The sequence below is a fragment of the Dermochelys coriacea genome, chromosome 1 (genome assembly GCF_009764565.3).
Source record: "Dermochelys coriacea isolate rDerCor1 chromosome 1, rDerCor1.pri.v4, whole genome shotgun sequence".
NCBI classification, from domain to species: domain Eukaryota; kingdom Metazoa; phylum Chordata; order Testudines; family Dermochelyidae; genus Dermochelys; species Dermochelys coriacea.
In genome coordinates this window covers 235,915,789-235,942,938 of record NC_050068.2, presented here as the reverse complement: position 1 = coordinate 235,942,938, position 27,150 = coordinate 235,915,789, and the positions used below count along the sequence as shown (strand labels likewise).

Genomic DNA, 27,150 nt, shown 5'->3' with positions numbered 1-27,150 from the left:
CCATCAGACATGTTTAATACATTATAGCAGCAATTCCCTGTTCATCCTATTTTTAAAGGAACAAATAATAATTTTGATCTATCATTTGAATCACAAGAGGAAAAAGGAGAGTTCTTCAGAATTCAACTACTCACTTGAGATTATTTTTTTGCTATGATAACCTCAGCTACAGTCGATGATTTCCTCTTCCTTTGGTCACTATTGATGCGTGTTAATGCTGAGGAGCTAATTCTGGAAGGTGCTGAGTTTCTTCAATTCTCACTTACTTTAATGGGATCTGAGGATGCTCAGCACCATGCAGGATTGGGCTGTAGCTTCCTGGAATTTCTCCACCAATTATCAGGAATTTTGGTCTTTCAGCAGCTTCTTCCTGCACATGTCATAACGGTCACAACTCTATCTACCAATGGAACCAGGAGAACATTAATTCCTGGCTAAAGACTACTCTGGTTGGCCTCTTGTGAAAGCCAGTGAGATGAAGTGCACTAATAGAAATACCGACGTGATAAGTAGTCCAAAGGAATCGTAAGCATCTTATTCCCCTAAGATTTTAATCTGATTTACATACAGCCTGACTCTTGATGTGCTGAGTATCCCTGCATTTCATTGATTTCACTGGGAGCTGCAGGTACTCAGAGTCTCTGGAAATCAAACTAATACTTTCACTCAAAAGCCCTTTACAAACCGAACAGAAAAACACACCTTAAATGTATCCTTCTCTGGAGAAGTGAGTAGTAAACATCCAGTTTACTATAGAACAATGGAGAGGAAATACTTTTGACCAAAGACAGCCTACTATTAAAACAAACAAGTGTCAGTGCAGACAAGCCCACAATTCTCAATGTCTCATCTAAAAGATACCCCGCACCAAGAGTAAAATGCATGTAATTCAATTTATCTATGGTATCTTGGATGGCTGATGGTTTGAGCTTACCACTCTGATTCTGAGCTGTGGTTCTAGGAAGTCTAGGTATTTTCACACCCAAAGCTTAGAGTATTATTAGTAGCTCTCTCTGTCATCAAGAAGGCCCTGAAGTGGAAATTAACCGACCAAGACAAAGTAATCAAAGGCTACATTAGGTTTCTGCACACTCTTCACAACAGAAGCTGACAGGTGTTAGTTTTGGGGTGGTCTTGTTTTGCTTAACATAATACTGCAAAAAAGTCATCTTTGATTAAATAGTTTCCTTCTTCAGTGATGCCCATGTAGTTGTTAGGGCTTCATGCAGGTTCAGGGCTCCACCCTTGCAGAGCTCACTGTGGTCAAGGATTTAGTGTGTTTAAAACTGCCCTGAAACAAAATGAACCAGAAACCATGCTACTGGAAACAAAACCATTGCAATAGGACGTGTTATTAAAAAGCACCAAGAGTATTATCCATAGAGGTATGTAGGTGCCTAAGTCACTTTGCTAGACACCACTGCAATCTATAAAACTCCTGCTCAGCTGCTGTCTAACTCTATAGGCATCTAAACCCATTCTGCACCTAAATTTTTTCCTCTGGGCACATGCTCACTGCAGCTTCATTCTAGGTGTATGGTGCCTATCCTGCCTGAACATGTGCACTACAGCCTTGTAATAGGCATCCGGATGCCTATTTCTGGCTTAAAACCCAGAGCAATTCACAAAATGGGAAAGATAGGTGTTTGGCTGTCTAAATTGCATGCTGTGGGGAGTGGCGGGGAGGAATCTGGGGATTATGATCAGAGGCCACCTACTGGATTGGGCTCTTCAGGGAGGTTCACACAAAACAGTGGGGAGTGGGTTGGAAAGGGACCTCCCTTATAATCTTTAGGCCAGGGGATAGACTATTCAGCCAGGATGTGGGAGACATACACACACACAGTTCAAGTCCTGCCTCCACCAGAGAAGGAGAAGGGAATTCAAGTGGGATCTCAGGAGTGTAATCTAACCACTAAGCTACGTAATACTCTGATATGATCTCCTAAAGCTCTGTTGAAGTTGTTCCACTTTAATTAAACAAAAGAATATTTAAATATTATTTGGGCCACCCCAAGAATTAGAATGATGCTGTAGCCCAGGGGTTAGGGCACTGACCTGAGAGATAGCAGAGCCTGATTTAAATCCCTTTCTTCCCCCTCAGGAGAATGGGGGTCTCCCACAGCCTGGGTGAGCATACTAGGCTAAAGGGAGGGCTCCCTCATTCCACCTGGGACTGTTTTGCTTTGGCCCTTGCATGCAACTTAGGCAGCTGAGCACCCATCTTCCCCCAGTTCGTAGGTAGCCTGGATTGAGGTACATAACTTTCGGAGAGGGGCAGGGTTTACCAGCTCCCTGCCTAGCCTACTGGCGTTGGTGGATTGCAGTCTTAGGTGTCTGTCTCTCCCCATTCATTGTATAGGTGTTCTTAAGGTACTTAACTCAGCTTGGTGGATCACAGTGTTATTTCTTACTCACGAAAGCTTATGCTCTAATAAATTTGTTAGTCTCTACGGTGCCACAAGTACGCCTTTTCTTTTTGTGAATACAGACTAACACGGCTGCTACTCTGAAAAGTGTTATTTCTGTGATTTTCTAGGCACCTAAATGTTAGGCACCACAATGCTCAGCGTTGCAACACCTAAGGCCCTTCGTGGATTCCACTGCAATTCCCTTAAACATTAAACCTAAGTTTGTCCAACTAGAAAGTGCCATTACTTTTCAAATAACCTGAATTATCTGTGTATCAGGAGAAAGTAGTATTAAGGATATATGCTTTTGCCAATGTATGCAACAGATGTTTAAATAGGGCATACAACAAAAATTAGCTGTAGGGAAGTTTGAAAATAAATTTACTACTGGTTTTTTTAATAATTCTATTTACTGTCAACCTTTCTGATATTAAGTTAGAGTAACAATCTATAAAGTAACAAAGCTGAGGTAAAGTGGGGTTTAAAATGAACGATGCTCAGTGTGGAGAATAAGATCGAACATGTAATGGGTCTGAGCTGCGTGTGCTGTTGTCTAACATTGAAATACTGGTTATATGTGATTGAATTGTGTGCAGACTATATGTATTTTGACTCACTGAAATTTTTTTAACTAACAAATCATTAAGAGGCCTATTGCTTTTAAGTGAGTAGAGATGAAAGGCATATAGGCCCCTATGGGTGGACCTTCATGCCTGGTGTGAAGCCCAGTGGTATTTTCAGCGGGGCTCTACATAGATGTAAGACTCCCTGTTCCCCCGACAGCCCTTGTCAACAATTCAGAGTTTGGACTCTTAACTGTAAAATACAAACAAAAACAACAAAATCCCTATGAGATTCCTTATAACCAATCCAACCCTCAAAACCAAACTTTACTTTAAATATTCAGGTTTCTTTCCGACCAAACTTCAAACACAAAAATGACAAATCCAGATTACATATTATGAAGCCTGGAAAACTATTATTTAAAACCAACCTCAATTCATATGCCATGTTTCTGATCCTAGAAAACACATTACACTGGAGCTACCATTTCAACCCATTAAACTCAGGCATTATGGCGATAGACATGGTGTTAAAAACCTAGATATATCCTCAAATAAATACACCACTGTGAATCTGTTTTACGTCTTAAATCATTATTTGCTGGAAGAGGAGTAGGGAAATTCTTTTCTCTTATCTGTTCATTTCCTGGCTCTAAACGTTTCCCTGCTGAATGTTTCTCTGGGGTTTGTTTTATTGTGTGCAGTGTGCTAAATATATTATTACTATATGCAATTTACCTGGTCCTGGGGCTTTGAGAGCTAAGGCCCTGATCTTGCAAAGATTTAAACCTGTGTGTAACTTTTCTCATCAGGCCCATTAAGTATGCTCCCAATTAAGTCTTTGCAGGATCTGGGCCTGATGGTTTCAGCCCCCGCGGAATTGCAGCAAAGGCTGTCCCGGAGGGGCACATCCTATTGGCAGGGTTCCGCTCGTTTAATTGAAGGTGCAGGCAGTTTGGAAAGAGGATTTAGGCCATTGGACCCACAGTGAAGCAAACTGCATTGCAATGAGACAAAGATGGGACCAGCCTCTCGAAGCCTGACTGGATCTCATGTGCTGGGTCGGCTCAGACAAAGGGGGATGCGAGTGGCCCAACCTGCCTCTTGGGGCTGAACTTCCCCAAAGCAGTTAGCTCTGGTGGGCCAGGCTGGGCTCGTCTCTACAAACTGAAGTAAAAATTAATCTCGCTAAACGACTGTGACTTTTTTACTGCCGTGTAATTGCCTCCTCCCTGTCACTCAGATTTATGGCTTCATTGCTAAGAGCCGGTGGCAGCCAACTCTCTGCCGGTTGGCACGTCCAGCGCCTCAGCTTCTGCTAAGCCGCCCGGCGGCTTGGTGCGACGCGCTCCCGCCCCGGCGCGGCTCGCCTGACCCCGCGTGCCCGGGGCTGAGGAGCCAGGGGCTCGCTCCGCGCGGCGGCGGCGGCGGCGGCGGCTGCGGCGGGCGTGCTCCGCTCGCTGCCTGGCCCTGGGCTGGGGTGCTGCCCGCCGCAGCGCCTCCTCCGGGAGGAGGGGGAGCAGAGGGAGCGGGGCAGCGTTCCCCGGGCAGTTGGACAAAGCTGAATTGCAAACCCGGCAGCCGCCTCCTGCTCGTTCATTCGGTGTCTCCCCCTCCCCTTCCCCTCCTCGCCTCTTTCACCAGGGGGACTCGCCTCGCTTCAAGGTGGGAGGCAAAAATCGCCAGAGCGCCCCCAGAGCCTTTCAACGGGGGGCAAAGCTGCTCCGAGCAGCTTCCCTCCTGCGGAGCTGCGTCTCTTCCCGGCAGCACTTAGCAACTTCTTCATCTCCCCAGCGCTTGCCTTTTATTTTTGTGTCTCTCTCTCTCTCTCTTCCCCCCGCCCCTTCCCCTCCCCAAGATCTGCAATGAACAGGACTCTTCCTCCCCCCAGCCATGGGGAATGGCGAGCCACGGCTTCTGGCAGCGCCGGGGAGGATCGCCCGAGGAGAAGGCAGGAGTGTGTGTGAGCGCGCGGGAGAGCAGCAGCAGCAGCGAGCGGGCAGAAAGTCCCTGCTGCCGCTGCCCGCAGGCAGCTCCATCCCGCTTCGCCCGCCCTCCCCGCACCTCCTTCCCGAGCAGCAGGAGTGCGGAGGAGCAATGATGGCCTAGGAATGAGCCAGCGCCGCTGACTTTGTCCAGCGGCTTCTTTCTGTTCTTCCACCCCTTCCGACAACCCCGTGGATTTTTTTTTTTTTTTTTTTTTTTGTAAAAACCTGCAGCGATCTCGTTGGGAGAGCCTATAAAGAGGGCGACAGGCTCTGTGAACAGGGGACAGGAGAGGGAGGCTGATCTCCCTACAAAATGCGAGGCTTTAACTTTGCCGACTCTTCCTAGCCTTGCCCTTCCTGCCCTTCTCCGTTTGCACCCAGTGCTAGATACTAATTTTTGCAACCGCTGGAGGAACTTGAGAGGATTTTTCTCGCGCGCGCTCTCTCTCTCTCTGCTGGGGAGAGGAGGGGGTTGCCTCGTTGTGTATGTGGGGGGAAGAGGGGAGGCTGAAACTATGGCTCTGACCAGCGACTCTGCCAGTGTCCGGGGCAAAGCCAGCCGGAGCATTGGCGAGGAGAAAAGCCCAGCAGCAGGAGTAGGATCCGATTGCAATGGGTATTGTTGTTCTGATGGGAAGCCGCAGCAGCAGCCGGGCACTCAGCCGGGGCAAAAGGAAGACTCAACCTGCCAGCTCTGCTGGGGAGACCTGGTGCTGCAGAAAATCTGGAGCTCCCGGAAACTTTCCTCGGCTCTCTGCGCCGGATCCCTGTCTTTCTTGCTGGCTCTGGTGGTCAGGTTGGTCCGGGGGGAGATCGGCTGCAATCTGGAGGAGAAGGAGGTAGTGGCGGCGGAGGAGGAAGCAGCAGCAGCCGCAACAGCTGGAGGAAGAGAAGCGGGTGGTTTGCCGTTGCCCCCAGCAGGGCTCCCCAGTAGTAGCAGCAGCAGCAGCTTCCAGCTGACTCCTTGGCTGTATCCCATCGCTTTGCTCTTCAGCCTCACGTGTGTCTTCTTCTGGATGGGCTTGTACTTGCTGCGCTCCGGGGTCCGCCTGCACACAGCCGCCTTGCTCCTGGCCGCCTGCTGCGGGGGGGAAGCGATTGTCCAGATTGGGTTTGCGGTAGGGGAGGATCACTTGCTTTCCTTCACTGCCACGGGGGTGGTGCTGAGCTGCCTGGCCACTGTGACATGGCTGGTGCTGAAGCTGAGGCAGGGCGTCCTCATGATCGCCTTGACTAGCGCGGTCAGGACCACGTCCCTCGTCTCCTTAGAGAGGATCAAGGTAGCCTGGAGACCCTACCTGGCTTACTTGTTCGGGCTGCTGGGTATCCTGCTGGCCAGGTACGCGGATCAGCTCTTGCCCCATTGCGGGGCGGCGCAGCCTAGAGAGGTCTCGGGTGCCCAGCTGGCCAAGGAAGAGGTCCCGGTGTTTAAGAGGAGGAGGAGGTCCAGCTCCATGATCTCTCCCGAGATGTCCAGCTGCAGCAACAAGTCTCATCGGAGGACCTCCCTGCCCTGCATACCTAGGGAGCAGGTAAGGAGCGCGACAGATCTTCGCAATCCCAGGGGGAATCCAGGAGTCCGGGGACTGAGGAGGAAGGAAAACCAAGCAGTAAGGGTACAGCAAACTTGCGGGGGATTTTTATTTATTGTTGGTTGGTTGATTGAGAAGACACTAGAAAAAGGAGTCGTAAGACATAGAGTGAAGCACTGCGAGTTGCTACAAACTTTTTGCTCGCTCCTTTGGAGGTATATCAGGGCGGCTGAATGTTTCCCACAAATTAAGGAAGTGGGAACTGTACGTGAAATTGGAAGAGTTCCGTAGCCCCTACCCAAATTCCAATTTTCTTCCTCCTTATTTTTATGCTTGAAATATCACTTTAATCTGCCTTAGTAACACTTTAGTTTTCAGCACTCTGGTCGGCTTTATTTATCTCTGCTAAGTAGAAGGGGGATAGAATTAGAGGAGTCTTTAGAGCAAGGGAAGGCTTGTTTCAAAGTTTCACTATATTAATGTAAAATCTTGAGGTTTTTACGCTGAAAATTTTTTTTTTATTATTTTTAACTTGGCCAACAGTATAGCTAGCTGTTGCTGGGCTGGCTCTAAATACTGCGTGCGTGTGTGTGTGTTTGTTTGTTTAAAGTATAGGTTAGCCCAGACTGTAGAGGCATCTAGCATCAATTATAAACAGTGATTTCTGAACTTTTTTTGGTTTGTTGAAAGAGGGCATTAATTGTATTAAACTTTCACTGCTCCTTAAAAGGAGTTCGTCTTTTTGAAATTAGCATATCTTTAGTTCTGTTTAGTATAGCGAAAAGCCTCTTCCCTAATGTATTGAGTATTGTTTTTTTTTTTTTTTTTTTTTTTAAGAAGGGGCCTGAAGTAGTTTAAGTTGTCATCTTAGCTTTTCGCTTCTTGGCTACTACTCTGAAGCGATCAAGAAATTTTATTCCCCAGTTCTTCTGTCCTTTGACACTAGATAGATGGTTTTTGTTTAGTTTAGTTTAATTTTATTTTGTAAAAACTGGTGTTTGAATTTTGAATTGATGTGTGTGTTTGTCTAGAAAAGTGTTTCTCCATAAGCTGGGAAAAGGGAAAAAATAATACATCTAAGGACATGAACAGAATTAATATGAACATCTTTATAGCATAAACAATAAGGGATTCCAGATAGACACCATTAAAACTTAATTTTGCACTTGAAATTGTTTTCTGAGTTTTTGAGACTTAACCTTACACAGCCGAAGACTGTTTTTCGATGGACTGAGTGTAATTGAGCACATTTGCAGTAAGTATGACACTTGCCCAGTGATAAAAAGGGAAACCTAGGTGGAAATAAGTGGCAAATGATGTTATATATCCTTTTCCATTAAAAATGACTTGGTGAACTGTGGCCAGCTAAAGCTTATTCTGTTATACCAAAGGCTTTCTTTCAGTTCCCTTGCTAGATAAGCAGTTAAGTATTTTCTAAGTAATGGCATCTAACCATATGGTGTGGGTGGCTAGTTTGTTTCTAGAAATGGTTTGATTACATCTTTGTGGCAGTTCATGACATTTGCTAGAAGAATCCCTGACAGCCTATATCTCTGAGGCATATTTTACAACAAATGGACTTATTTATTTGATCTAAACAAAAATGTTAAATAAATATTTACCACAGTCTCCAACAGTGTGGAAATAATAGAAAACTGACTCAATTTTGACTCTGTTTTATTATGATTACGTGAGAGCAATTGGGGGGGAAGAACCATTTGTAAATACAATAACTTTCTTTTTCTCTCTTAGATGTTTACTTTATTTGACGTTAACATTTCCAGAGGTTTCTTGCACTACTCATGTGTAACATCTAGAATATTTTTTCACTTGCTGTGGCACTTTAAATAAATGCAACTTTCTAGCAGACATGTTTAAATGTAATCACTTTGATATGGTCTATTAAGCCCTACTATAGTTATCTTATTTTGCTTATGAATAGAACACAAATCATCTTTATTATATACAATAGTATTAAATCCAATATAGCAAACAGATTACTTTCTCTGTTTGTCTTAATGTTTTCACTTCGGAGCACAGGTTTAATTATGTCTTGAGAAGTTCCAGATTTCACCACAATAGATTGTACAGTGGAGGCAACTGACAACTGTATAGTTAATTATTTTCAGGGATTTAGCTGTATTTCTACTTTAATATTCATCAATAGAGGGATCATGGATTGCTTATGCCATTGCTTATACAAAAATGGATGATGATCTCCAAGTTTGTTTTTAGAAGCAAATTGTCACGTTGAGTGTGTGTATTTAATTTCTCTTCACACTCTTTTCCTACAGCCACCCTTTTAAAATAACAAAGACAGTAACAAAAAATACTGTGAGGCTCTCAGAAAATGTCCCTTTTGGCTGACAGCAAAACAGAGTTTGTTTTTATAAGGAAAATCGGCTCCTGTTAACTTTGAAGAAGCTGTAGGTAAATGTTTCTCCTTAGGACAGCTTTTTAAAATAGAATATGTTTAAAATAAAATACTTTAAAATTAACTGCTCAAAAACCCCAAAACAAAGTTTTTAACCCCCCCCCCAACCTTGAATAGAATGTTGCAAGTCAAAGAGAGTGCTTTTTGTATGCTGTTTTAGAGGTATGAAAGGTCACATCAGGAAATAGACTCACAATATTGTTTTAACAGGTTTCAGAGTAGCAGCCGTGTTAGTCTGTATTCGCAAAAAGAAAAGGAGTACTTGTGGCACCTTGGAGACAGATTTATTTGAGCATAAGCTTTCGTGAGCTACAGCTCAATGCATCCGATGAAGTGAGCTGTAGCTCACGAAAGCTTATGATCAAATAAATTTGTTAGTCTCTAAGGTGCCACAAGTACTCTTCTTTTTGCAAATATTGTTTTAATGAGCTGAAAAACCTGCTTGAATTGAGTAGCAGATAATGTAAGAAGCAAAGATCTTGTGAACTTCTTACAGAGCTATTGCCCATTATCTCTTGTATGATATGTTTACATTGCTGAGTAATCTTATTAAGCTTTCATTTGACCAGAGTAATACTGTTTCAATATCTAATTGTGTGTAGTAATGTGGGATCTTTCTAAAGCTTATGAACAGTGGGGGAGCGGTGTGTGTGTGTGTGTGGGGGGGGCGGAAATGGAGATTTGCTGCTTGTGGTGGGTGGTTGTTTATTTATTTATTTATTTATTTTTTTAAACCCCCCCAAGAGCTATAGTGGTGGTCATGATGATGTGGTAAGTAATGATGTCTTAAACGGTCATAAACTGACTTTTTGCCACTGCAATATAAATCCAGGACATTTTAATCTATTTGGCCTTGCACTATCAAAGTAAAGTGTTTGGAATTGTTAGGTAAATTTGAGTTATACAGTACTGGTGTTGGCCTAGTTATCATTAAGTGCTTTTACTTTAAACCCCTGGTGTCAGTAGCTGAACACTTCCTCTGTGTCCCTAAATTATCTTTGGTGGAAACATCTTATCTTTTTCTCAGCCCCAAAATGAACTTCAAAATAATAAACCATGAAAATCCATTTAGTCACTCTTTTTGGGAAACTGTTCACATTTTATTTACTGTGGTGTGTTTTGTTTTGTTTTGTTTTTTTTTAAGCTGAACAGATAGTTTGGATTGTAGGGTTCCCACTTGGCATGTGTGTAGCTGTCAGTGAGAAGGGAGTGATTTGATGGTGGCCTGATTCTGTGAGGTACCTGTGACAATCGGCAGCATAGCATCAAGGCACCCCAAGGTTACGGAACTCCTTACTGGTTTGTGTGATCCCCCCCCCCCAAACATCACAGTACCAAATACCTTCAGCTTTCATCAGAAGCAGTTGAGGATGCTTGGTTCCTTGAGGGATCAGGCGTCCAGTTTTTTTAGGGGGAAAAAAACCTGGTGGGAGAGATTGTGAATGCGTGAAAAACATAATGAATGAATGTATATTTTCCTCACTGATGTAAATATGCATGGTGTTTTGGGTAGTTGCAAATAGGTGACACTACTCTTGATGGCCAAATCTTCTTTATATCTTGTCAAGCCATCTTTACTCTTCTTGGTAAAGCTGGTGACAGAAGAGGCCAAGCAGATCTGGTAGCCTTTTTGCTGTGCTCTGGTGTTTCCAGTGTGAATCCCTACAATTGCTACATGCTGGAGTATAATACATTCCGGAGATAACTGTCTAGGAGCCTGTGCAGGCCAGGATGGTAGTCTGTTTTGATTTGAATGTGCAATTGCATGTAAGCATCCAGAGGCAAGTATGGTGACCAGACAGCAAGTGTGAAAAATTGGGACGGGGGTGGGGGGTAATAGGAGCCTATATTAAAAAACAAACAACAAAAACAAAAAAAAATTTAAAAAACCCCCAAACCACCCCCAAATATCAGGACCGTCCCTATAAAATCAGGGCATCTGGTCACTCGAGGCAAGATTTGGCCCTAAGATGTTAAAGACAATGTTACTATACTGCATATGCATAGGTGGGCCAAGTTGTATTCCCTGCATAGATTTTTGTTGTTGTTGTTTGTATGCATTTAATATGAATTTATTACAAGCAAGTTTTGCCAGTAGCTCAAAGCAGTTCAGTTTGCTGTATTTGTTATATTACTTTCAGGGATACACTGTAGCTATCAGTTGCTGAACCGAAGATGGTATCACAGGGCTTGAAATATCTTCTAGTTTGAAAAACAGACTTACTAACTGCTGGCTAATGCACCTACAGATAGGGGACTCACAAGGTTGAAGGCTCCCTGGTAAGAAACCTACATCCAGTTGCTGGGAAATGAGCTAACACTGGAGTTCCACCAAGGTGCTGATCCAGTTCCAAGGTTCCATCTTTTGGTCAGCTTCTGCCTAGTAGATGCCTGATGAGTTTTTGAAGTGTCTCTTCCACCACTCTCTCTCCTATGGTTGTTGTAAAGGAGAAGGATCTTTCATTTCTCTTTGCTCTTCTTCTGCTCAGTAGTCACCTGATTGATTTAGGGAGGAGAGAAGACTTTCATCTGGGTGCTGGAATGGTGGGGGATAGTGTCTTCACTGTTGGAACTCTCCGCTATTGAGAGGGGAATTGAGGATTTGTCTCCACTACCATACCCTTCCCCATGACTATTTTTTCTCCCCAAATCCTCTTTATCCCATGAGTGATTTCAGTGTCTGCCTTTCATAGCTTTCCCAGACAGCAGCAGAGTGAAATTGAGATGCATCTTGTGAGGTTTCACTAGTGCTCTTGAGGTTTTTGAATAGTTGTGTGGAAATGACCTTGAGGGCTTGTCTACACTACCTGCTGGATTGGTGGGCAGTGATAGATCAAGCAGGGGTCGATTTATCACGTCTAGTATAGATGTGATAAATCGACTGCTGAGTGCTCTCCTGTCAACTCCGGTACTCCACCAGAATGAGGAGCGCAAGTGGAGTCTACAGGAGAGGATCAGCTGCTGACTTACTGCAGTGAAGATACCGCGGTAAGTAGATCTAAGTACATTGACTTCAGCTACGCTATTCATGCAGCTGAAGTAGCGTATCTTAGATCGACCCCCGCACGGTAGTGTAGACAAATCAATTTGTTTTGCCAATTTCACTCTGCTGCTTGGGAAAGCTATGAGCAGTGTCAGGCATTAGGGCTGGCTGCACACTCAAAAAGACAGCACTGCATCAGTTCACATTTGGAAAATTATCTTTTCAGCTGTAAGTTCTAGTGGGGTTTTTTCCCTCTCTACAGAAATTGGCTTGAGCTTTTCATGTGTTGGAGACAAGTGGATTTTTTAAAGTTCTCTAGTATACTGCCTTTAAAACAGGAATAAAATTAATTTTAATCTGCAACTGTCAGTGTGGTATGGAAGCTGTAAAATTCATACCATCTCCCTAAGAATGGAAGAGATCTGAATTAAAGGTACTAGGTAGGATATAGATTTTAAATTTTAAAAAAATCCATATATGTTTAGGCAAATAATGTAATAGTTAGATAATGTCCTCTGATGACTTGCTGAAATGTGGTTGCTTAATATATGTCAGACTCCTGAAAAATCATACATAGAGTCCAGATGTAATTCTGTTAAGCATGACTTAATGTAAATAAACTGCCTTTACTTAGATTTCATTTTTAACTCTCAGAAATTGAAAAGCTGTTGGGAAAAGCTGTCACAATTGACAAAAATGGACCATAAACCAATCTGTTAAATAAATAAATTTTTTTGTGTGCTGTTGGTGGGGGAGTAAAATACTGTAGTGACTTTCTGCTTTTTCTGAACTGAGTGTAAAGTGTGAAAATGCAAAGCTGTGGAGCTGAAAGAAATCCTGTGTATGCTGGGTTGTCATGTTAATTAAACAAACAACCAAAACAGTGACCCTGTGTGTAAAATATACTTTGAGAAGCCTGAAAAACAAACAAACAGTGACACATGTTTTGGACATTAATTGTGATGTTTGTGAGACTCTGTCCTGTTCTGATGTTACTGTGCTCATTCTCTGAATCTTTTTTTGCAGGAAGCTGACACACAATCTGTATTTTGTAAAAATAAGGAATATATTGATCTAGTTTTTAAAAAAAAAAAAAAAAAAACATTTTGAAGCTGTAGGAGAGGCATAGCTGTAATGGCCGCTAACCACAGGGATTGAAATGGGCATAAGTTGACTGCATCCTAAATGGTTTAAAAAATAAGACCCACTGAAATGAAAATATTCATCTGATTCCTAAAAACTTGTTACTTTTAGTATTTTCCCCAAATGTATGTTAGAACCTTTTTTAGTCAATTAGACATGCTAAGTAATGTTGTTTGTTGAATAGGATTCAAATAGTAAATAAAGTAAAAACTTTTTTCTTCTCATCAGAGTGGATTTCAGAAAGTTACTGCCGAGAGCATTGTTCTTAACCTTTACCGCAGCCTGAACCTCTTTAAGTCTCAAAATATGTTCTCGCACTCCTTATCAAAAATCGTTTAAGTAGGTCAATTCTTTAAACCTAGAAATATTTTTTGTTTGTATATTACAATAATCGTTAAAGTATAATGTTAATAAATACATAGGTTTGATGAAACAAAGTAGTTGTATTTACGTACCTGTGCTTAATTTGTGTTTTCGATGATTTGCCTTCTAAAATAATCTGGCATGTCTCGCACCCCCAGAAAGGGCATCTCGCACCCTCAGGGGGTGCATGCACCCCAGGTTAAGAACCACTGGCCTAGAGAATAGATTATTAAACCATCACTTAAACTGGTTATATTTTAAACAATATATCATTCAGAAATAAGTGTATATGAAGTATGCTGGTATAGTACTCATTTTTGTTCTGGACAGTTCTGCTATTGATACAGTATATTAGATAACCTGTTGCCTGTAGTGTTGCAATGCTATATGGACTTCCCTGCATCAGACTAGTGGTTTGAGTAATAGCAAAAAAAAAAGTCTGTTTTTTTCAATTTTTAAACTTTGCTTCTGGAGAACATTAGCTGTTTTATATGTCGAGTTTTACTTGAGGAGTAAGTTTGGACTAGAGGAGTCTGGGGGAGAACTGTGATTTATTGTTCAAAAACTTGATGGTGAGCCTTACAGTTTAACAGTTCTCTTGCTTTCCTGCATGTGTATTTGTAACTTCCACTCAGTGTTATTCCAGAAATGCTCTCTGTCTTGCAAACGCCTATTCATGTGAGTAGTCACATCTGAAATCAGTGACACTATTCATATGAGGTAAAAAAAGGATTGGGCCCTTAGAGGGCATCAGAGATCCTACTCCAACTTGCACTATGAGTTGCAAACAAGTATATCAGATGATAAATTCAAAAATATAATGGGCAAAATCCATCCTTGCTACTTCATTGATGTCAGTGGAATTGTATCAGGAATAAATGCATCTCCATCTTTATTATCTAAGCCAGTTAACATTAACTCAGTTAATGTGTTTTATAATGGAGAAATTTTTTGCTCTGTGGGGTTTTTTGTAAAATTATTTTCAGTTGTCTGTGTCGGCTCAAATTTGGTTGATTATTTCATTTGATGATTAAATATAAGAGTGGTTAAACATCTAGGTGAATGTGATTAGGATAGGGCCAAATCTAAAGGACTAGAAAATATGCCTTATGATGATTCACTCAAGGAGCTCAATCTGTTTAGTTGAACACAGGGGTTAAAGAGTGACCTTAATCACAGTTTATAAGTACCTACATGGGGAACAATTATTTGATAATGGGCTCTTCGGTCTAGTAAAGAAAGGTGTAAGGTATGACAATCCAACAGGTGGAAGTAGAATCTAGACAAATTCAGAGTGGGAATAAGGTGTAAATTTTAAACAATGAGATTGATTAATTAACCATTGGAATAATTTTAGTTGATTCTCCATCACTGACAGTTTTTCAATCACGATTGGATGTTTTTCTAAAATATCTGCTCTAGAAATTATTTTGGGGAGGTTCTATGGCCTGTGTTATACAGGAGATTAGCTTAGATAATCACAATTGTTATTTCTGGCTGTGGGATCTATGAAAACCAGCACAGTTGCTGTATAGGAAAATCATGGCTCTCTAATCTGTATATAATTCTTTGAGCATGTTAACAAAATAGTGGATAAAAGAAAATGTCTACTAACAGTAGAATTTGTTTGGACCTTCTTAACAGAGATTTGACACAGGCCCTCCCAAGAAGCTACCAAGGTAACTAAATAATTGTGAGGTGAAAGGTAATGTTTTGTCAAGGATTAGAAACTGGACAAGAGTTGGAAAACAAAGAGTAGGCCAATTTTTCAGTATAATGAAAGATTAATAATATACCCTGTTCTGTATTAGCATTGGTGATGTTTCATATGTTAATTATTTGAAAAACTAGGTGGACAGTAAAATGGCAAAATGTGCACTGAGACAAAATTATGTAGGTAAGTCAATATTAGAGAAGACTTCAGAAGGACCTAACAAAGTTAACTGAATGGGCGTCATGATGGCAAATTCAACAATGACGAAAAATGAAAGGAAACCTAGCAAAAAGTCTGATTGAAACTACTCATACGCATTGATATGTTTTAAAGTAACTGTGTAATGTGACCACTCAGGAAAAAGGGTTAGGTGTCAGTTAAAAACATGTTTGTTATGCAATCTCAGTCAAAGAGCCAATCAGAAGGATAGCTATAGAGATGATGGGATAGAAAATAATGCTGAAACTGTTATAAAGCCATTATTTACACTACTAATAGGCTCTTGCCTGGGCTGTTTGATTTTTGGTCACCCTTTCTCTAAAATGGTATATTGGTAATAAAGACAGGTTTCACAGTAGCAGCCGTGTTAGTCTGTATTCGCAAAAAGAAAAGGAGTACTTGTGGCACCTTGGAGACTAACAAATTTATTTGAGCATAAGCTTTCGTGAGCTACAGCTCACTTCATCGGATGCATTTGGTGGAAAAAACAGAGGAGAGATTTACTTACACACACACACACACACACACACACACACACACACACACACACACACACACACACAGAGAACATGAAACAATGGGTTTATCATACACACTGTAAGGAGCGAGCTGTAGCTCACGAAAGCTTATGCTCTAATAAATTTGTTAGTCTCTAAGGTGCCACGGGTACTCCTTTTCTTTTTGCGAATACAGACTAACACGGCTGCTACTCTGAAAACTGTAAGGAGAGTGATCACTTAAGATAAGCCATCACCAGCAGCAGGGGGGGGAAAGGAGGAAAACCTTTCATGGTGACAAGCAAGCTAGGCTAATTCCAGCACCCTGACAGCAGGATTGTCTGGCTATGTAGACTCCCTCCTCAGGCCCTTCGTTACCAGCACTCCCAGCTATCTTCGAGACACCACTGACTTCCTGAGGAAACTACAGTCCATTGGTGATCTTCCTAAAAACACCATCCTAGCCACTATGGATGTAGAAGCCCTCTACACCAACATTCCACCCAAAGGTGGACTACAAGCCGTCAGGAACAGTATCCCCGATACTGTCACGGCTAACCTGGTGGCTGAACTTTGACTTTGTCCTCACCCATAACTATTTCACATTTGGTGACAATGTATACCTTCAAATCAGCGGCACTGCGATGGGTACCCGCATGGCCCCACAATATGCCAACATTTTTATGGCTGACTTAGAACAACGCTTCCTCAGCTCTCGTTCCCTAATGCCCCTACTCTACTTGCGCTACATTGATGACATCTTCATCATCTGGACCCATGGAAAAGAAGCTCTTGAGGAATTCCACCATGATTTCAACAATTTCCATCCCACCATCAACCTCAGCCTGGACCAGTCCACACAAGAGATCCACTTCCTGGACACTACGGTGCTAATAAGCGATGGTCACATAAACACCACCCTATATCGGAAACCTACTGACCGCTATTCCTACCTACATGCCTCTAGCTTTCATCCAGATCATACCACTCAATCCATTGTCTACAGCCAAGCGCTACGATATAACCGCATTTGCTCCAACCCCTCAGACAGAGACAAACACCTACAAGATCTCTATCGTGCATTCCTACAACTACAATACCTACCTGCTGAAGTGAAGAAACAGATTGACAGAGCCAGAAGAGTACCCAGAAGTCGCCTACTACAGGACAGGCCCAACAAAGAAAACAACAGAACGCCACTAGCCATCACCTTCAGCCCCCAATTAAAGCCTCTCCAATGCATCATCAAGGATCTACAACCTATCCTGAAGGACGACCCATCACTCTCACAGATCTTGGGAGACAGGCCAGTCCTTGCTTACAGACAGCCCCCCAATCTGAAGCAAATACTCACCAGCAACCACACACCACACAACAGAACCACTAACCCAGGAACCTATCCTTGCAACAAAGCCCGTTGCCAACTCTGTCCACATATCTATTCAGGGGATACCATCATAGGGCCTAATCACATCAGCCACACTATCAGAGGCTCGTTCACCTGCGCATCTACCAATGTGATATATGCCATCATGTGCCAGCAATGCCCCTCTGCCATGTACATTGGCCAAACTGGACAGTCTCTACGTAAAAGAATGAATGGACACAAATCAGACGTCAAGAATTATAACATTCAAAAAGCAGTTGGAGAACACTTCAATCTCTCTGGTCACTCGATCACAGACCTAAGAGTGGCTATCCTTCAACAAAAAAGCTTCAAAAACAGACTCCAAGGAGAGACTGCTGAATTGGAATTAATTTGCAAACTGGATACAATTAACTTAGGCTTGAATAGAGACTGGGAATGGATGAGTCATTACACAAAGTAAAACTATTTCCCCATGGTATTTCTCCCTCCCACCCCACCCCCCACCGTTCCTCTGATATTCTTGTTAAGTGCTGGAATTAGCCTAGCTTGCTTGTCACCATGAAAGGTTTTCCTCCTTTTCCCCCGCCCCTGCTGCTGGTGATGACTTATCTTAAGTGATCACTCTCCTTACAGTGTGTATGATAAACCCATTGTTTCATGTTCTCTCTGTGTGTGTGTGTGTGTGTGTGTGTGTGTATAAATCTCTCCTCTGTTTTTTCCACCAAATGCATCCGATGAAGTGAGCTGTAGCTTACGAAAGCTTATGCTCTAATAAATTTGTTAGTCTCTAAGGTGCCCCAAGTACTCCTTTTCTTTTTGGTAATAAAGAGAGTTCAGAGATGGATGACAATTTATTAGGGGCTTGGAGAACTTTCGTGTGAGGAGAGACGGAAAAGCTTGTAAGTACCTGTAGTTTAAATAAATTAATAAGTAGAAAGATGATAGATGAATACAAAATATGAATTGTGTTTAAAAATATAAGAATAAGGGGGAATTCAATTAAACTAATTTTAAACTAACGATTTTTTTTTTTTCAGACAACTCATCATGAACCCGTGGAACTCTGTCATTATATCATTGAGGGCAAGCGCCTAGTAGGATTCTTTTTAAAAGCATTAGGCGTTTATTATGGATAGGTTAAATGAATACTTTTCTGTATTTCAAACTCTCATATTTAAGGGGATAAGGAATACGCTAACTGATAATAGGAAGAAACTTCCCCTGTTGACAAGTTAATCTATTATTGCCTGCTACCAGTGATGAGCTGCCAAAATCTTAACAACTGGTTCCCCCTTCACCCCACAAGGGAGTTGTGGCCCGCCCTGAGACTCCTGCCCCATCGAACCCCCTGCATTCTTTGACTCTATCCCCCTCCCCTATCCCCGACTGCCCCCAGAACCAGGCAGGACGGTCTCGTGGGTCACTGTAGTGGGTGCCCACCCCACCCCTAAGAGTCAGAGGGATCTGCTGGGGGGCAAGGTGGGGAGTCCTGGCGGTGCTTACCTGGGGCAGCCCCTGGGAAGCATCCGGCAGGTCCCTCTGGCTCCTAGGGGCGGGGGAGCGTAGCTAGGGGGGACCAGGGGGAGCAGCCGCTCGCCACACTGATCACATCAAAAGTGGCGCCTTAGGCACTGACTCCGTAGGTGCTCCAGGGCTGGAGCCCCCACGGGGAAAATTTGGTGGGTGCAGAGCACTCACCGGCAGCTCCGTGCCCAGCTCCAGCTCACCTCACCTCTGCTCCGCCTCCTCCCCTGAACGCACCGCACCGCTCTGCTTCTTCACCTCCCCCTCCCCCCCAGCTTCCCGCAAATCAGCTGTTCGCACAGGAAGCCTGGGAGGGCTGAGAAGCAGGTGGCGGCTTTGCACGCAGGCCCAGGGAGCAGAGGTGAGCTGGGACGGGGAGCGGTTCCCCTGCGCGGCCTCCCCCGGGTTACCTGCTGCGGCGTGGGCGGCCATCCTCGTGCCCGTCTCCACTCCGTCTCTGCCTCCCTGGGCCTCAGCGCGAAGCCGCCACCTGCTTCTCAGCCCTCCCAGGCTTCCTGTGCGAACAGCTGATTCGCGAGAAGCCGGGGAAGCAGAGTGGGGCGATGTTCAGTGGAGGTGGAGCGGATGGGAACTGGGGCATGGAGCTGCTAGTGGGGGCTCTGCACCCACCAAATTCTCCCTGTGGGTGCTCCAGCCTAAAGCAGCACTTTTGGCCAGTGGTTAAATTTAGAAGCCCTTTTAGAACTGGTTCTCCCTCGCAGGACAACCGGTTCTAAAAGGACTTCTAAATTTAACAACTGGTTCTAGCGAACCGGTGCAAACCAGCTCACCACTGCCTGCTGCAGAATTCTTACTCTTGCCTCTGAAGCATCTGCTACTGGTCACTCACACAGACAGAACACTGAGCTAAATGGACCACTGGTCTAATCTACTGTGGCATTTCCGATATTCCTAACACAATCAAGTACTCAAAATTGTTAGGAAAAATGCTGCCAACAAGGATCAGTTAGACAAATACAGCAAAGCCTAATGTTTTCTCTCATGGCCTGTATAACGGCTGGGAAAATGCAAACCTCTGTGTGTCAAAAATAACCTTTGCTATTGATGTGCTGCTCTCTCCCTATCTAATGCCCCCACCTTCTACAGCAGTGTGTTCCAGATTAACATAATTTATTTGCATGCATTCAATATTCTGTTGCTGCCCATGTTTGGTCTTGTTTTATAGATAGAATTGAAGTTTAGGGTTGAATTTTAAAATAAAGTGAGGATGTTATTGATGCATGAAACATTTTTCCAGTATGTTGCCTCTTTAACTCTCCATAGGAAGTCTATGTGCAAGAGACACACAGGATATTTGCTGACAATTGCTGAGTGAAGCATTAATGGCAATTGAAAAAGTAACAGTTCAACAGAGTCAGAACTCACCTTAGCCCTACTAATGAGTCTACAAAAGAAATCAATCCTAGCTATACCGATTCTAGGAAAATGATGTTGAGCCACTGTAGAGTTACCATCAGAGTCTCAACTGCAGAACCTTAATCAGACCAAATTGATAATCTGTTTCTTCCTTGCTTAAAGACTGATGCCCATGGTTTTAATTTGATTATCAGAATTGTTACAATATCTGGTTTACAGGATCGTGTTGTACTATGACCAGGAGTTAACCTCCTTTGGATTGCCTGATTGATTTATTTATTTTAAACCATTGGAACTATCGTGTTTGGAAGATCATCGTTTGAGTTTAATGGATAATTGAGGTAGTGGTGGGGAAATGATTAGACTAATATATTCTCTGAAAAGTTCACAATATTTGATGAATGAATAAGTCTGAGAAATATTCCCCCATCTTTATAAACTGAAAATTGCTGAAATAATTTTTGAGCAGTATCATGACATTCTTTTAATATGCTATTCTAGCATTTGAGTAGCTTGATCCATAACCACAGTTGAGTGTCAGATCAGCAATGAAAGAAGGCATTTTGAAAGAGCTATAAAATCTGAACTGTTTAGGAATCTGCACCTGAGCAATTTTCCTTTTTAATTATGCGAATAAACAGCAGATCTTCTAGGTTTGTTCTCCCAAGCTTTCAGTTGTAGGTACCTTAGGAATAAGCACTTGTGTGACCTAAAGGTGTATGCATTTCCTTAACTTCTTAATTAAAATGACACGTTTAAGAATGTGTAGCCTTTATCGTGCAACTGTGTGGATTGGGAGGGGAGGGTTGCACAACCTTTTATTATGAACTATGCTGAAATTAATATTTCAACCATAGCAAAGCGCTGAATGAAATAATTCTTTTTGTGTGGCGGGTGGCGGGAAGGAGGGTATCCTGTTAGAAGTCCTATGCTAACCAGATCTAATTTGATTTTCATTGCACACCCAGCTTTGCCAGCTTGGTTTGGCTTTAATGTACAGACAGTGCTTTTGGATGGATGACACTCAAACCTTTTCAATAAAATACAATATAGTAGCTGATAATCATTCAAATAGGTATGTGACAAAATACCAGATGATCCTAAAGCTCTCTAATTGGTGGTGATAAAGACTGGTTATTGCTGAAAAGATCCAATCACACTGATTTTTTTATACATAACCTGTCAGTTAAAATAGAATGATATGCAAGTTAAATATGTAAAACATTTTTAAATATGGCTTGGGATTTTACTTAAGCTTGGAAGCCTGGTTGGTGCAGCAGTATCTTTTGCTCGGATGCAGACATGGGGCCTGAACTTGTGAGGCACTGAGCACCTTCAGTTCTCACTAAAGTCACTGGACTACATCTTAAAACCTAGGTTATGCAAGGTAAAGTACTAAATAAAAGTGGTCTGATTCCCCCCCCCCCCCGCCAAGGGCTACTGACCATCCCGTTTCCATTGTCATCAGTGGGAATTAGAGGGAGAGGTTCAGTATCCAGGTATAAAAAGGAGCACTCACCTTCTGAATGCCTCCTATCAGATGCATATGGTGCTGCAGTTTCTCCTCCCCCATCCCATCCCCTGCTTGTGGTGCCCCCTGTAGGTTGCTGACCTCGCTTGGCAGGTCTTCAGTGGCTCAGGCCTCTGGCTCCAATGAAAGGAATTGCAGGGCCTGACAAGCTGCTTCTGTACAGCCTTTCTAGGCAGGCCTGGAGGACCCACCTTCACTGCTCCTTTCTGGGGCAAGGTATAGTTGAACCTTAAGGCCTTCAGCAGAAGTCCACAAAGGGCCAGGTACACCCTGCATCCCATCACTAAGTAGTAAGGTAATCTTTTCTGCAACAGCAGCACTAGTGCGGAAGAGAGGGCACCTTTCCACGTATGAATCTGCAACTAGCGATAGCCTCCAGTTATGGGAAACTGACCACTGTTAAGAAACAGATTTCAGAAGGGTTTGATTCTTTGCAGGATAAATCCCACCTTCTGTGTTTCAATGCTGAAAATAGTAGCACTCAGTGGCTTTGTTTGATAATCGCAAACAGACAGGTGAAGATGTCCATGCTTATGAATAACATAGTGGAATGGTGGATTATGCTTATGGTCCATGCTTATGAATAACATAGTGGAATAACATAGTGGATTTTATTCTCATTAAAGATGGTAACTCAAAGCTAGTATTGGCTGAATTGCTCACATAGTTACCAGAGTTCTTGTGCAATACCTTTTTTAATCTCAAAAACTCAAATTAGTAACTTGGAGACCATGCTTCATTATCTCTCCACTCCACCCCCAGAAAGCAGCTATTGAAATTGTAGCTTGAAAGGATAGAATTCTTAGTTGAGTTCTTAGAACACAGTTTGAGTGAAGAAACATAGTGTGGCATTGTACGTTCTGGACAGCTAAGTTTGTTTTCTAACATGTCTGCAGGCACTGGTATGTATCTTGTGCAGGCTTGTAGTTTTATGTCAGCCTCTGTAACCATTTCTTGACTTAATGTATTTTTCATCACTCCTTAATTTTTAAATTTTATTTGGGATCTAATTAATTTCACTATACATTACACTTTTTAAAAATTTAATCTGGACTTTAAATTACTCTTAAATTTTACTAGAATTCTCCCAATTTTTTATTTTATAATTTACTAATTTACCAGGAATTTGGGATGTGTGTGAGCAAGTTTGTGCATGGGTGTATTATTATATCTAATATATAAATCAAATGTAGAGGCTATTCCTGCTCTGGAAATAAAAGTTCTTGCTGGGCAGGTCCTCAGTCACTTGGGTACCCAGGGTGATTGTCTTGCCACTAGCCTCAGCTGTGACCTGGAGTGCAAAAGTGTTTAGACGTGAGAATCTGATAAGTTCCCAGTACAGCTTGGGCCAGCACTGTTCTCATGGATATAGAATGAAAACAATGCCAAAGTGAGCCAGGAGATGTGTGGAGCCTTTTGTAGCATGGAATTCTGCCTGGTAAGGAATGAGATAAGACTAGTTAAAATAAATGGTTGACTGAGATAAATTTCCCAGATGTATGAATGATGTGCTTTATCCCTTAAAACTTACTGCTTAGTTGTATAACAGGTTTACTTCTGCCCTGGTATACCCATGTTCAAGGAAGTGGCGAAAGGGTCAGTGTTTATATTAGAGTGCTTATGGAAATGAGTAGCACTACTTCCAAAGTATTCGTTGATTGATGATTTTTCACATAGTTCAACTGGCATTTCTGTTTAATTCAAATCTTTCTGTTTGCCTTTAACTCTGAAATGCTGCGAGTATAATTCATATTCAAGTACTGATTTAAGACCATTTTTAGACCAATTTTAATCATCTGCAATTAAAATTCTTAAATGCATTCTTTATTATCAACTGATTACACTGAACTGCAAACGAATAAACATCTCTATTAATGGGTTTAGTGTTATACTTACCCTGTGTTTTGTGATGGGCTAAATTGTGAGAAGGGACTAGACTAGGCTTCTGGAAGCTACTATCATGGGTGGACTTTTAAAAAATGCTTTCCATCACCAGAAGATTGATTACTTGCAGTTCCCGCTGACCTCTTAGGATGGCCTGTAATGAACTCGCTAGCTAGTTTAACTTCAGATGGCATTAGCAATTTACTCACCTGGCTAATGGGGTTGTAATGTATCGTTTCTTGACAAACAATTAGACATGTGGCCTCCTGTTATTTGTTTATTACAAAGCGCATTTACACTGTGTTTTCAAAGATGAAATTGTTCCTTTTTATATTGTAGGAACAATTACTTTTCTATCTTAAAAGCCTGCTGTATTCTTGGCATGGGCAGTGTAATATAATAACATTGGATCATAGTAAGCAAAATATATGATTGGGTAATATGATTTATAGGTTTCAGAGTAGCAGCTGTGTTAGTGTATTCGCAAAAAGAAAAGGAGTACTTGTGGCACCTTAGAGACTAACAAATTTATTTGAGCATAACCTTTCGTGGGCTACAGCTCACTTCATCGGATGCATCCGATGAAGTGAGCTGTAGCCCACGAAAGGTTATGCTCAAATAAATTTGTTAGTCTCTATGATTTATAGGCATTCTGTGTGTATGTGAATAGTACATGTATTTCTCCACACTACAACACAAGAAAACAATGTTCCTTGGAAGGCAAACATTTTCAGGTATAATAGAAGATTATTGGAAAGCATATATTTATCCTTTACCTTTAAACCTATTAAATTTTTACTTCAGCTTCCTATTGTGTTGTATGTTGTGTACAAACTTGCTTAGCTGATATTTAAGGCTCTCCATCCATCTGGTCCCCAAACTCAGTAACTTCATGACTCCATATTTACTGATAAGGGACTGTTCTCATGGTTAGCAATGACTACTAGATAAATGTTCAAAACCTTTCTTTATATTTTAGCTGTGGCACCCCTTGGACCTGTAACCCTCTTTTAATCTGCATAATTGAGATAATTTTTGGCTTCCTAAGTGCCTTAGACCAGGATGCCCTACATACAATAAGAGTAGGTTTGCATAGAAAAAACAGATTTTTTTTTAAATTTTCTTGTCGTATCTGGAAACTGTCTCTTGTTTAGATCTTCAGATTTTGTTACTCTCTTGGGAACTTCTACAAAGCTGTGATCAGAAGCGATAAAGTGCTCGGCTATGAATTGGTCCAGCTTCTTAATGGACGAGAACTTGAGTTCCAAAATATGTAATTACATCATATTCTGGTTTTAGCTCTGTATTGTTTATTCCCAGCTGAATGTGAAGACAGTACAATAAAGAATAATATGGATTTGCAAGTGAGACTGATGTATCGCAAACTACGGTACCTTTAAATGCTCTTAAAAAGTTCTAGGACTGGATCCTCAGGTGGTATGAGAAACTCAGTTAAACTACTGTCATTTACACCAGCTGAAAACCTGGCCCATGTTGCATGCAGTGAATCAGACGAATTTGAGTTCTGACAATTTTTTTTGTCTTTTGAGGTGGTAGAAATCTAGAAGCTCACTGTTCAGAGGGAGGGAACAGGGTATGCCATGATCTTTATTGTGTTAAGGTCTGCAGATCATTACAATGGGTGCTTGGGAGGCAGAACTAGGCTTGTCAGTCATTGGCAGCAAAGGAATACCCAGTTGCCTGAAATTTCCATTGGTTTATCCGCCCCCCTAATGGCAGGCAGCTCAGCCAGCCCTCCTTGCGCAGAGCTCTTCTGAGGAAATTTCAAAAATCTATTTAAAAGTTATGACTAAAAGTTTGGTATAATAATGTACTTGTGTAATTCCTAGCTCTGTCTGAAGGCTAAATTTGATTATTTTTTTTAGGAGACTATCCCCTGAGCTCTGCTTTCTTGTTTGAGGCCTTTGCAGTGGCTAGTACCCCTGCAGACTTCAGGGGGAGTGGCTGAAGAACATCAGAGGCAAAAGGAAGGGCCAGTCTCTCTTGCTTTACCCCTTATCATATGTCTTGTTAGGGAGCTCAGATGGCTCTTTTGGTAGGATGCTGTTTTCCCCCCACAATTTCAGCCCACTTCAGGCAGAATCTCCTTGATCTCCCCTAGGCACATGAGAGAAGTCAGGAAGAACATAAAAACTGGTGCCAGGGTAAGCAGTGCTCTCTCCCTCCTCTCCATGAGGGCAGTGTGCCAGTTAGAACATCACACCTATAGCCCACACCAGCAGATATGCTGTACCTGTGAAGCCCAGCTGTCTCCGCCCTGTCATCTTGGGCCATGGCTGGAGAGTACTGGACACAGCATGGGCAGTGCCAAGAGAGAGTGCAGTAAGTGGCGTTCAGGCTAAGCTCTCTCCCCTGCTGCCACCGATGTAACAGAGCTCCTAAGGTGCCCTTCTGATATCCTAGGCTGGGGCCTCCTGTGGAAATTAAGACCCTTGTGGCCTATGTGGAGCTTATGCAGTTGGAAGGATAGATTCTTTGGGGAGTCCATTCTTGAACATCAGTTCAGTACCTTCCTTGAGAGACCCAGAGGGGTCTGTGGGGATCGGGAATGGGAAGAGACAGTAGGCCTCTTTGAGGACAGGGAGATGGCTAGTCACTTGAAATATTTTTGGAGCAGTATCTGAGCCCAATTTCTCTCCCCTCTTTGAAACAAAAGGATTCTTGAATTGTAGATACCAGAACTGGACATAGTGTTGCCATAGCAGTTGCTCCGTCCAAATACAGAGGTGATATAACCTTGCTGCTTGAGATTCCCCTATTTATATATCCAAGGACTGCATTAGCCCTTTTGGATAGAGCATCACACTGGGAGCTCATGTTTAGCTGATTATCCACTGTCACTCCCAGGTCTTTTTCAGAATCACTGCTTCCCGGGACAGTCTCTCCAACCCTGTAATTGTGGCCTAACTTCTTTGTTTGAGTGCTGGTCCCTATGTGTATTCCACTGTGGGTCCGTGTGGGCTCCACATGCTGAGACTGGGAATTCTTGCAAGCAGTGTCTGTTGGTCCATTCTGCAAACCTGCTCTCCTTGTGTTCTGCATAGCTCTGTCCCACTCTGGAGATGAATGGATCATCTAGAATAGAGGTAGAAATTGACGTGCAAAGATTGGTTTATTTCATTAGGGTGAATTTTTTCCATCCTCCGCAGAAGAAGAAATTGTTGTTCGTTTTTCCTCGAAATATATTTAATCCAATCAGTAATTTAGAAAGGTAGAATTGATTTGTCTTGACTATGGAAGCTGTCTCAACTGGTGGGAATGTGAGAGGGCGGGGCATTCCTCTGTTGCCAGTGACTGACCTGGTTCAGTCCACATTCTGCAAGCAGGCTGAAGTACTCATTGTAAAGGATCTGTGGACCCTATTACTCAAAGAAAGGAAATTTTTCAGATAAAGAAAAATGCTCCTGTGAAATCCAAAGATTTTTTTTTTCAAAGAAAATCTGCATTAGCTGAGAAGTTCTTGTTTTGTTCCTTTTTAAAAAATGCATTTCAAAATTGGTGTTAGCTGATTATTGACCTTATTTTATCTTTCTTCGTGGAGGCTCTTATTTTTAATGCATCAACTTTTTTTGTCTTCAGCTTCCAAGATACTGTAGT

The 27,150-nt window shown here is 42.4% G+C and overlaps 1 protein-coding gene across 1 annotated transcript in view; it reads left to right on the top strand.

Annotated features, from left to right (window-relative positions):
- Positions 1-4,321: 4,321 nt before the first annotated feature.
- PDE3A (phosphodiesterase 3A) overlaps positions 4,322-27,150 on the top strand; it is a 376,294-nt gene continuing 353,465 nt past the window's right edge. Inside the window, exon 1 of the mRNA XM_038380928.2 lies at positions 4,322-6,494. Coding sequence (XP_038236856.1) covers positions 5,478-6,494 — 1,017 coding nt within the window. The 5' untranslated portion in view covers positions 4,322-5,477. The remainder of the gene's footprint in view (positions 6,495-27,150) is intronic.